This window comes from Galleria mellonella, unplaced genomic scaffold, assembly GCF_026898425.1.
Source record: "Galleria mellonella isolate WM207_F2 unplaced genomic scaffold, CSIRO_AGI_GalMel_v1 utg261, whole genome shotgun sequence".
In the NCBI taxonomy this organism is placed as follows: domain Eukaryota; kingdom Metazoa; phylum Arthropoda; class Insecta; order Lepidoptera; family Pyralidae; genus Galleria; species Galleria mellonella.
Genome location: NW_026442057.1, coordinates 563,209 through 575,751, shown reverse-complemented (window position 1 = coordinate 575,751; position 12,543 = coordinate 563,209). Strand labels below are relative to the sequence as shown.

The 12,543-nt window shown below is 33.9% G+C and overlaps 1 protein-coding gene across 8 annotated transcripts in view; it reads right to left on the bottom strand.

Moving 5' to 3' along the window:
- LOC113521049 (muscle calcium channel subunit alpha-1-like) overlaps positions 1-12,543 on the bottom strand; it is a 96,006-nt gene that overhangs the window by 32,155 nt on the left and 51,308 nt on the right. For all 8 annotated transcript variants that reach the window (XR_008252851.1, XM_052894993.1, XM_052894987.1 and 5 more), the window contains exons 5-15: positions 11,306-11,412; positions 9,939-10,091; positions 9,182-9,375; positions 8,022-8,125; positions 7,116-7,288; positions 5,880-5,986; positions 4,998-5,113; positions 4,559-4,661; positions 3,198-3,349; positions 2,189-2,399; positions 987-1,107 (exon numbers count right to left, since the gene is read on the bottom strand). Coding sequence is in view for 7 of the 8 variants with exons in the window: in XM_052894993.1 (XP_052750953.1) it covers positions 987-1,107; positions 2,189-2,399; positions 3,198-3,349; positions 4,559-4,661; positions 4,998-5,113; positions 5,880-5,986; positions 7,116-7,288; positions 8,022-8,125; positions 9,182-9,375; positions 9,939-10,091; positions 11,306-11,412 (1,541 nt within the window). In the remaining variant the exon portion in view is untranslated. The remainder of the gene's footprint in view (positions 1-986; positions 1,108-2,188; positions 2,400-3,197; positions 3,350-4,558; positions 4,662-4,997; positions 5,114-5,879; positions 5,987-7,115; positions 7,289-8,021; positions 8,126-9,181; positions 9,376-9,938; positions 10,092-11,305; positions 11,413-12,543) is intronic.

The following is a 12,543-nucleotide window of genomic DNA, read 5'->3' as shown; positions in this document are numbered from 1 at the left end:
TTAAAAGTTTAGTCATAAACACCCAGAGGAAGCCAACAATAAAAGTTTTACTGATATTTTTGTCAATATATACATCAAACAATTTTTAACTTAGACATTATCAAACTTGGTATTATCTTGTTATATAATCCATCGCAACTTTCTAATTCATTCACAATGAAAAACGGGTATTTGTTTTACCTTACACAGTGAAGATTAACAATGTAGAAATACATGCAAAGTAAGCAGACAATGTAAGATATTTAGGTCTGTACCTTATATTATAAAATTAAACAGTCAATTATATTGGCAAAAACATATTATTTGAATGACCAATATATACGCAAACAATTGGGTTTACAAATGCGAAAGCTCTCCTTCTGGTTATTAGGTCACCAGTCACAATTGTCTCTGAGCAATAAACTGCTTCTATACAAGACGGTACTAAAACCTATCTGGACCTATGGAATCCAGCTCTGGGGAACAGCGTCTCATTCCAAAGTCGAGATTTTCAATTAATCAAAATAAAATGCTGAATAGAATAATAACTAATGCTTTGATAAACTTTTGTCACAAACAAGGCCACAACTTACATCATGACCTAAAAATCATGGAACAATGTTAGATATAAGAAATACTACAATACACACAATCCTACAAGGAAGTTAACAAAACAGTGTTATAACAGACTTTTTTTAAGATCTTTATTATGACTTAGATATGGACGTAAATCACACAACTCGCAGACTGAAACGCAGAATACCCAGCAAGACATGATTCTATAAAATAAAGTAGGATGCGACTAAAGTGCAATACGATGGAGCACCACGCCATTAAAGTATAAATCAAAAATACTATTTATTGTCCCAGCAAGGAGACAGATCGTAGTATATACAAAGACAAAAAAAAAAAACTTTCTAATTTCCACAATTAAACTTGTATTTGATTAAATTAATCATATCTACTTCATGTAAAGTCTTTATTGATTATACATTACAAAAGGATACAATTACCACAAACGAAAATGACAATGAAATATATAGAGGCCAACATTCCAGGCGTGCCGGCGCCGCCGTACGCATTGATGCCTTCGTACATCACTACGTTCCAGTCTTCACCTGTTAGGATCTAAAATACATTAAGAATATCAAGAAACGAATGAGAGAGTGATTGTTTAGTATATTGACAATTGAAATGATAATAAAGTATTTTTATTTTTTCATATTCAGCCGTTAACTGTCCACTGCTGTACATGCCTTTTGCCAGTAACATTAGAATTCTACTAGTAGATACCATGCTTAGTAGGCAGGTTAGCAACCACAGTTAAGCTTTTAGAGATATTTTAAGAAGGACGCTGCTGCCTTTCCCTTCATTATTAAGTTACTTTAGTCGCCTCCAATACACCCAGAGGAAAGGAAGGAGCGGCTTATTTTATGCTGGGACTACACGGAATAAAAATTTTACTAATAATCAGTACATATCAACAGTCTAATACCATCTTGTACGAAGAAATCTGTCTGCAATAGTGAGACATTAATGAGTTACAGATTATGTTACACATATTATCTATTATTGATATAATATCAGTATTTTAAGTAGTACCCTATTGGACAATGATAGTTAGATCGACGGGTTGATTTGTTTTAACTTACACACTTATAAGATTAACACATGGATAATACATGCAAAGTAAGCAAAATCCTAGCATTAATGAAGAAAATTATAACTGTCGCTGTTAACAATTATATTATAAAATTAAACAGTCAATTATATTGGCAAATATAAATAGTTATTTGATTAAAATAATAAATAAAATAAACTATTTATTCGCAGTTTGGTTGCAGAACGGTAAATGCTAGGCTTCGAGCAGGGATCTAATAAATTTCCCTGAACATATCTCGTTTAGTGGTGAAACACGTGTCACAAAATGTGCGGAGATGAAATGAGTCGAAGATTGTACAACTTCTGCTAGTAATGGTGGTGGTCAATCTTCGAGGGTTGGCAGTCACGCACATACAAATGATAGCAGAATTAAACAAAAATAATACCAATCAAATAACCAGAGATATGGGACTTCCACAAGATGATAACTAATTTAGTAAAATACTATGAATTTTGTACTTATAAGAGCATATCCTGCCCAAAATGGGTTAAACAAACAGACAACAATAATTTAAAATCATAATTTAAATAAATTTACAATGTATACCTGAAACATTGTGAGTACTGCCTGCCAAAATGTATCGAAGTTATGTCTCTCCTTCACCTCTTCTGGCTTGTAATCAAACCTGCCACCGAAGACTTGCATACCGAGTAATGCAAATATCATGATGAAAAGGAAAAGAAGCAATAAGAGGGAGAAGATGGACTGAATCGAGTTGAGCAGAGAAGCGACTAGGTTGGATAGAGAACGCCAGTACCTGAAAATTAACAATTCAATATGAGATAATGAAATTGAGTTCTCAAAAGTAAACTACGAAATTCTTCTACACAAGTATCTTTATCTCATTCATGTTTCTTTCGATAAGCAGCTATACTTTTTTTATACCACTGAGATGGCAAATAAGCATACGGCCCACCGAATGATAAACGATTACTATCAGTTAGTTTACTTAGTAATATGTTAATTTCATCTTCATTGTAGACTAACCTACTCACTGTCCACTATAAGATATAGGTACGATCCTGCGCCACTTGCATCCAGCAAACATATGAAAAGACGTGGGGTTGTTATCACGTGGATAATTTACAAGAGTGATACATGATAATGAAATTACAGAGCACAGAAACCTTAGTCCTTAGGAATGGCTCCAATGCGGGGTACCATGGACGTCGGAACGTACTCATATACAGAATATGATTTGTGATAAACTCAACATTATTGTTTCATGAGTACAAAAGCAAAATCACCTTATGAAATCTCCGAAATCACCCATGAGAGACATCATCAACTGTCAACAATCAAAGACATCGGCACGTATACTCTTGTTATTCCGTCACAACGATGATATTCAAATCTATGGCAACGGTCATACTTTCACCATCATACCGTGATCCGTCAGCTTGTTTACCATTCTAAGTTGCATAAAAATAGTGTTATGAAAATCCTATGGATTTTATAAATTTTTAAGATCTTTATCTAATGGTCATATTAGATATGGCGAAAGTAATTGAAGACACTTCACAGATTCACTTCGAGTCTCATCATATTAACTTACTTGGTGACTTTGAAGACTCTCAGCAAGCGGACACACCTAAGTACAGAGATACCCAACTGCGGGATAGTGTCAGTTAGATTCAGTGCCAATTCCACGATGGAGCACACCATGACGAAACAGTCAAATCGATTGAAGAGGGAAACGAAGTAACCCTGAAAGATAGAACGATTTGTTTGAAAATTGTCACAATATTGTATATCGCTCTAAACGCTGACATTGATGCTACTTTTCACTTTGGGTTTTCTGAAGGAGAACTTTTTACAGTTAAGCTCGCCTTTATACATTTACTTACCTCTGTCATATTTTTGTGTACTGTTGATGTGTACAATAAAGTATAAATAAATAAATTAATTAATAATGCTGAACTTTAGTTACATAGTGAAATCAAATTAAATAACAATAGAAATAAATCGTGTCTTATAATTAGGAAAGCTGACTGAAAAGGCGAAGCAGAAGAAGAAAGAGAAGAAAAAGTAACGAAACTAATAAATGAAGTAATATAAACTTTTGGAGAAAATAATAAACAATAGGAGCCTATCAATCTATCTGATAATTAAAATCAAATAGTAATGAAATAAAAGGACTAAATACTTAATAAAATTAAAGAAATTAGAATTTGGTTGCATGAATGCTTGCACAGTCTTTCTCGTGTATGTAGTTATTTGTAATTATATATTTAATTTCAATATTACTTCAGCATTATACCATGTCTAAAATACTTAATTCTAATAAACTAATCTTCCATTCTATTTACGTTTCAGTTTTAAGAAGATATAGCAGTGAAAGTACAGGAGTACGTAGAAAACTATATATATTTCTCAGAAATAGCAACTCATGAATGGTACAGCGTCACAGTGAATTATGTGGCTTTAAAGATACTGCTCACGCCGGTATATATAGGTGACGGTTACTACTTTGCATCAGTTGGCCACACAGCTTGTTTCCAATTGTAAATATCATACAAAAAAGACATCACCATCTCAGTCACTATCTCTCCACTGCTGAACATAGGCCACCTACATAGACTGCCATAAGGAACGGCCTTGAGTCACTTGCATCCACTGACTCCCTGCAATACATTTGAAATCGTCACTCTATCTAGAGAGGCGTCGTCCTATATTGCATTTACCCGTACTGGGTCTCCACTTAAGACCTTTCTTCCCCATCAGTTATCGGTTCTTCAAGCTATGTGACCGGCCTATTGTCACTTCAGCTTGCTTATTCATCGGGCTATGTCGGTGACTTTAGTTCTTTTGCGGATATCCTCATTTCAGATTCTGTCACGCAAAGGAGCATAGCCTTCTCCATAGGCCGCTGAGTAGACAAATGATAATTAGATCTTTCTGATAAGCAACAATTACCTGGAAACCTAACGCGTACATCTTGACCAACATCTCCATAGTGAAAAGTACGACGAAGAGATAGTTTGCATAGTTTTGGAAATCATCCAACCAGACTGGTTGACTGCAAAAAGAAATACATTCCTTAATATTTAATAATTATTAGAAGGTATTTTTATAAGAAAGTTACAGTTAAAATTGACAATCAAGAAGTGAGTGTACATAATAAAACAATATATAAAGACGAATGAATGATAAAAAAGCTATAGCTTTATATATACAAGTATATTTTTAAATTAAACAATAATTTAACTTCTTTTCCAAAACAAATTAATTTAAAATTTAAAAATCATTAAAATGGAATTATAATTATATCGAATAATTAAAAAAAAAATTGAGAATTCTAGTAAATTGAAGACGTTTTTGAAAATAACGAAAATAGAACAAATATCGTACTCACTTAAAATGTTCGGTAGCCAGTACAAGTGTGTTCAGGAAAACCAGAACAATGATTGCCCAATAAAATGATTGTGACTTGACAGCTTTCCTACAAGCTCTGCGCATACGTCTATTCACCTGCAATGTTGATATTATATTACGTTGATTTGTGATATTAAAATTACATATATATCGGTCACGCCTGAAATTAAATTAAATGGAATGAAATAGAATGAAATCTAATTAAATGGAAGGAAATGAAATATTTATTTTCTTTAGACAGACAAAAGGTGATATGACAGTGGCATTTTAGCATCTGTTTAATTGTCTTATAATTGTAGGCGTTCAAATTGTATTAATTAAATAAGAATATAGCACTAATGTTGATGATTATAAAGATTATAGGATAATCTTACATTTTATTTTTATTTTATTACATTTTACATCTTATAGGACAAGATTTCATTTTTAATTTATTGTAGTTTATGTAAATATTTATTTTAATTTCTATTTTGCATTACAGTTGCCCATTCACTACTTCTTATGCCACTGTGTTAGGTTAATTGGAAGCAAATATTAATATTTCTTTATAATATCCATCTCTTTTTTCTGTGTTCGCTTCCTCTTTTTACATAATAATGACTTTTTAATTAAAATAAAAAAAGATTTTTATATTTTCTTTAAATATCTAAACATCGTTATTATTTTTAAAAGTTTTGTAAGTACACATTATGTATTTTAATATAATAACTACCGGTTTAACTTGCGTGTAATTAGATCGAGAAAGCTCGACTAGTTTCGGGATCAATTCGTAATCCTTAATCATGAGTGTCTGTGACGTGAACGCGAATCTGATTTATTATAATTACAAATAAGTGATGTAATCAGGGACCTAGAGTGTTACCTTGTCGAACCTCTTGCAATACACTTTACACGTCGTAGTGTGAGTTTGTTCGCCGTTCACGTTCACATTGTTTTGAGAGCCATCATTACTTTTTACATCGTTTTTACCTGTAAATAGTAATAAAAAGTAAATACCCTAATGTCTTGGAACAGTAGTTTTCGTTGTCATTCGATAATAACTGAAATTTGTGTCCCACAAAAAATACTGACTTCAATTGTGACAAAACCAGTTATTTTGGTGCAAAAACTAAACTTGCTAAACCGATTTCGATAAAATTTCTTTGAAACCAATCTGTACTATCTTTTCAAATAAAAAAAATATCCAAATTGGTTTAGAACTGTCGGAGTTATTAGGTAGCAAACATTAAAAAACAACCGAATTGAACTTTCTTCTTTATGAAGTTGGTTGAAAATTTGTAATTTCCAATGAGATACCTTGTAGAAAGGTTATTGCATACATACATACATATCTGTCACGCCTGTCTCCCATTAGGGTAGGCAGAAACAATGAAATGCCAAATGCTCCGATTCAAACAAACCTCTTTCGCTTCTTCCACACTCATCAATCTTTCCATACACGCTCGCCGGTTACGGGTACTTTTAATTTGGCCCTTTTTCAGCATGTCGCCTATTTGGTCGACGTACGTCCATTTAGGGTTATTTGCATTGGTAGTACTATTACATTCATGTTTCTGAATGGCAGTTTGAAAGGTGAAGCAGTGAAATTACAAAATGCCGAAGCATAAGACTTTAGTCTTCAGGAATAGCATTAACAAAGGCAACCATCAGTCACAGCGTATTCTATGATATCCATGACGGCCATCATGTCTATAGGCAATGATTAATACTTCATCAGGTGGACCGTCAACCTGTTCATATAATATATAATAGAATCTTAGATTATATAGATAGAGCATCGAGCCTCAAAATTGGGTCAACTTTTGTCAGCTAATTGTCAAATTAGTTGACTCGTTTTTTTTGTCAGTATTCTATATATTTACAGATAAAATGTATTTTGGTGTATTATTTAATAAATAAAATGAATGTTTATGCATTAAAAAGATGCAGAATTTATAAGACAAAATAAATATAGAAGTTATAAAGGAATCACTCATAACTATTTGTCACGCAAAATTGTATGAAAAAGTTGAACCGTTTTTCTCGAAACATTTCTGTGGACATACTTTATCTATATAATCTAAGAATAGCATATTTTATAAAAAAAAATCTGACTCACCCTGTGAATCTTGACTCTCCTCCTTCTGCGTAGGATCATTTTCTAAATCCAATTCCTCTGCAACTGTGATCCAGTTCAAATAACCTTTAAGATCTTCTTCAAACTGTTGTCTCTCCCGAGACTTCTGGAAGTCACCGCGACTTTTCGCTTTTTCTCTTTCTTTTGAGAATTCACTAAAAATATATAATAAAAGACTATCTTATTGTGCACTAATTAAAATATAAAGTATTATTTAGTTCAGCATTAATTTTATCATCATTATATCAGACTTTAACTGTCCACTGCTGAACACAAGCCTCCCCCTTCGGAGGTTTTGCTAGTATTTGCTACGCTTGGAAGACGGATTGGCAACCGCAGTTAGGCTTTAGAGATGTTTTAATAATGATACTGCTGCTCATCCCTCTCCGTCCCTTGGTTGCTTTTTACGACACGGGAAAGGAAGGGGTGACCTATTCTATGCCGGGACCACACGGCCAATATAAATTACATATATATACAAATCAAAAATATTAAAAACTGTAATTGGATTTTCTTTATTTTTGTTCAGCATAGAGTTATGGCCGACATGACAAAGATCATATAATGCAAGAAACTTATTATATTGAACATATATTACATTATAAACTTTTTGTTCCCAAAATATGTAGTACATCAATAAAGTTAATATACAATTTCTTAAATACTAATACTAATTATAAGTAATCTCCCAAGGCACCACACCGAGGCAGCGTACCCAAGATACTGGCAGCATTACCTCTTTGGATTGCCAAACGTATCTTTTGGGCAAAGTAGCTACCAGCTCTCGGGTCACTAGTAACCAGTCGATGAGGCGCGCTGCGATCCAAAATATATAACTACTATCTATATATTTTGTTCCCAAAATATATAAGATAAATATATACTTACCCAGACAAGACACCGAGAATTAAGTTCATGACAAAGAAGTTACCGAAGATCACCATTGATACAAAATAGATCCATGGCCACGTGTTGCCTTTCACATCCGCTATCTGCAAGAAATATTATCATCACCCTTATCATCATATCAGGCTTTAACCGTCCACTGCGGAACATAGGCCTCTCACATAAGAGTACATTTTTCCAGTAGTTGCCACGCTTGGGAGGCGTTGCAGGCAGACTTTGGAAATGTTTTAAGAGAGACGCTGCTGCCTATCTCTCGACCATTAAATTCTCTTAGTCGCCTACAATAATTTTTATATGAACAATGATTTTAGTTATTGGAGTCTGTAGAACTTCTTTAAGATTCGTTTAAAGTAGTACTTTACAACTGAAAGTAAACATTTATCCCAAAGAGACATAATTCGAAAAATTACTAAATATTTTTAGTTTTCCAACACAGTACACCCAGGTATTAAGTTAGTATGGGAAGATTTTACCAGAGGGAGACTTTGTACAAAAGTCGTTTGCTTGGGCACCTCTATCCCATTCATGTTTCTACCGTGAAGCAGTTGAGTTAACATGACTGTGTTAACTGGCATGACTTAATAATAAAATCTAAATCTTTAAGAATTTTAATTATATATATGACTAGCGGCCCGTCCCGGCTTCGCACGGGTGGACATTTTTACAACATTTTAAAAAGTGATTATTGTGACAACGATAATACTTGGACATATAGTATCGTGAAGTTTTTTGTAGTTATTGATATTTTCTTCAATATTGTACAACATACTTTTGTTCTATCACCAATAGTTTCCGCAGCGCACGCGACACAAGATATTTTATAGCATTTTTTTACACTTTGAGTTACGTTACTAAAATATTAGTAAGGATCCTTAATTTTTTCTAGCAATAAATATAGCCTATGTTACTCAGAGTGAATGTAGCTTTCCAATGGTGAATGAATTTTTTAAATCGGCAAAGTAGTCTTTGCATTTATTCATTACAAACACACATACATACAAAAATACAAATCTTTCCTCTTTATAATATTATTGTAGATACACAAAGATAATAAGTTTATACCCACGAGAAATGAAAGGGTGGCCTTATCTATGCCGAAGCCACACGGCAAGAAAACACTTTAGTCTCTAATAAATACTTACAGCATACATAATGTCAGTCCATCCCTCGAGGGTGATGCATTGGAACACAGTGAGCATGGAGTAGCCAATGTTATCGAAGTTGGTGATACCGTCGTTGGGCCCCTCCCAGTGGCCCCTACAGATGTAGCCATCGTCACACTTATAACCTGTTTCCCCATCGCTGTTGCACGGAATTTGTGGATCTATCATTTCATCTGGAAAAAATCATATTTCTTTATTAAACTTAAACTGAAAACTTTAAACTCTTAAAATGTATGTTTGTTTTTGGTCATCTTTAAAATTTTGTTAAACTTTGGTGCAAATAATACTAATCACAAAAAAATTAACAAATGAATTACTGTGAATAATAATATTAGATAGCTTTCGCGTTAGAAGCCTATTTGAATTATTTGCATTGTTCAAGATACTATTGCCACTTCTGCATATATCAAATACTGGCTGCATCCCGCGCCTTATATCGTGTTTCTATCATGATTTGAAATCCAAGTGATAATTCCAGAGATCTTCAAAATCTCTTTCTTTCTCTCTCTCTCTCTCTCTCTCTCCCTCTCTTTCTTTATTCTACTCGTATTAGTCTATAGAAGCTCTTCTTATTTATACCAATGTAAGAAAGGAGAAGAATTTGTTTCTTTGTATGAACACACTTATCTCTGCAACTATCAATCGAATTTCAAGAATTCTTTTTGCATTTCATAGCTCATTACTTGAGAAAGGAAGGCAAAGGCGTGGGAAAAAATAGTTATTGTTTAAAAAGTACCTGTGTCATTTTTGAAGCAGGTCTCGTGAAGGGCGCCAGAGAATAACTCCAGGCCGATGATCGCGTAAATGATAATGACGAACAGCACCAGGAAGGCTATGTGGAACAGCGGCACCATTGCTTTGAGGATAGAATTCAACACGATTTGTAAACCTGGAACATATAACAACAGAATATCAGTGTTTTGCTCTTTTGAAGGCAAAGCAATAAACTGAGTTGTGACCATTTTGTGTTACTGTGGCACACGCATGAACGAGGGAAAGTTGTTTTTTGTTTTGTTTTTCATTCTTTTATCTCTTTCTAGTGTGTATGTCTGTACTATATGCATGTTTGTATTATTATTTGTGTGCTGTAAGTAATGCAAATAAATTATCTATCTATCTATTTAACAATTTGAGTAAAGTTTTCTCAGTTTGAACGCCGGACGATTAACGCCATATTCTAAATGAAGGGAATATTTGGAGTCATCGTCAACATTCTACGTGTTCTATCGCTTGTACAACTGATTGTGCTTAGAGAAATTGTTCAATATAATGCCCATGCCCACAGCCATCTACCATCGTACTGCACGCCATCGACAGGAAGTTCACCTCATCCCTTAGCCTTGATGGTCGCATACAGTGCAGTTTCCAAGATGTTTCCTCCCACGAAAACTCAGATTATAAAATGAGCTCCCTGTCGAGGTTTTTCTAAAGAAACTACAGCATAGAGTTCTTCAAAAAAGGGATAAAGAGGTTTCTTTAGGATCAGCAACTGCGGGTAATACCCTTGGTATTGCAGGCGTTCATACGACTACGGTAACCGCTTATTATCTTTAGGGTGGCAGTTTTTTTTTTTATGGGTGAAAATGGTATGGTAACCCCGCCTGCGCTAACGGGATACGCTGGCGGAGCACCAGTAAAAGGTGATAGATGAGAATGAAAACAGGCCAGTTAGCCCATCATGATGAATTCATCAGGAATTAACCATGATAGTTTCCAGGGAGAACCGCGAGTAGGTCGACCTAGTTGGGTATATTGCTAGCAATGGGATTCTCAGTCTCTATTACTAACAATCCCTTTCCCCCTCTTAGGTGGACAGTATACTTGTTTGCCACCTCAGTGGTAAAAAAAAAATTAAGTTTGTACATTGGAAACTCAAAATTTTTGTTAAAAAAAAAGTAACGCTTATGATAATTATGATTCTAATTTTCTAAGAATCCTCGTCGATTTTAAAAGAAATGATACATTAGTAACGATTAAGGAATGATACCGGATTTACTCGTATCATGAAAAGAAACCGGTTTTACGATATTAAACCGGCTTGTTCTTGATAAAGTTGGCACTTTATACTTTAGTAATAATAGAGTAAATAAATTTATTACTAACTTGGCACACCGGAGACCAGCCGAAGTGGTCGAAGCACTCTGAAAGCTCTCAAAGCCTTCACGTCAAACGCATCCTTGGAAATATACTGCAGCGCCTGACTCGCTATACTATTGAAAAAAATAAAAAATATTTAGAGTAAACAGAAAACAAACAATCATACAAATAACCATAAATTTTTCGAGTAATTTAAAATCCTTTGAAATAGCAACGCATAAGTACCTACCATGGGAGTCACAGTGTATCCTGTGTCTCAGAAAATTTTCAAATTTTTAAATAAAATAGCGCGTTTAGTAATTACAAATGCCCTAACAAATTGCAATCCGTGAGCGCTACAGTGGACATCACAGTGTATTTAGTACATTAGATTAAAAATTCTTGAATTCGGGACACGGAGTTATGTCATCTACCTACATCATCGCGCCAACGATTAACTGTCCACTGCTGAACATAGGTTTGCCCATAAAGTACCTTTGGTATTTCCCATTGAGGGTTTTACCAGTAATTGCCAAACTTGGCAGGCGGGTTCACAACAAAAGTTAGACTTATGCTTTTGCTGATGATTTATGAAGAGCGCTGCGGCCCATCCCTCGACCATTAAGTTCCCTTAGTCACGAGTAAGGAAAGGATGGCCCCTAAGCCGGTACCACACGGAATAATGTACCGATAAAGAAATTTTGCTTTGCAACTAGCAATGTTCATCTTTCATTCAATTAATATTTATTTTATTTATTTATTTGTTTAGGTAAGTCAACTATACAAATACATATATTTACAACGTACATTAAAAAACGAAATATAATAATATAATTATAGACATGCACAACATTGACATAAAAAAAGGTTTATAGAAATAAAAAATTAAAATATGGAACCAACATAGGAATAAACTCTATGAACTGCAACATGAATCATTAAAATCGGACGAACTGAGAACGTCCTATATTCGGAAGTATTCATTTATACTTTATTGTACACAAAAATTACATAGTCATATGTTATTAAACTAAACGATTACTTGAATGACGAGTGTGCATGGCAATAGTTGTTCATGCACTGAATTTTCATTTAATGTTAGACATAGACACCTATATAAATATACATTGTAAATAAACTGGCTTTAAAAAAAAAAGTAATTCAATTGAGTTTCTTGCCAGTTCTTCTCAATTGGATCTATATACCGAACTGGACGGTAGGGTAAATATAAAATTATAATGTAAAAATTTGACGTTCATAAGCGG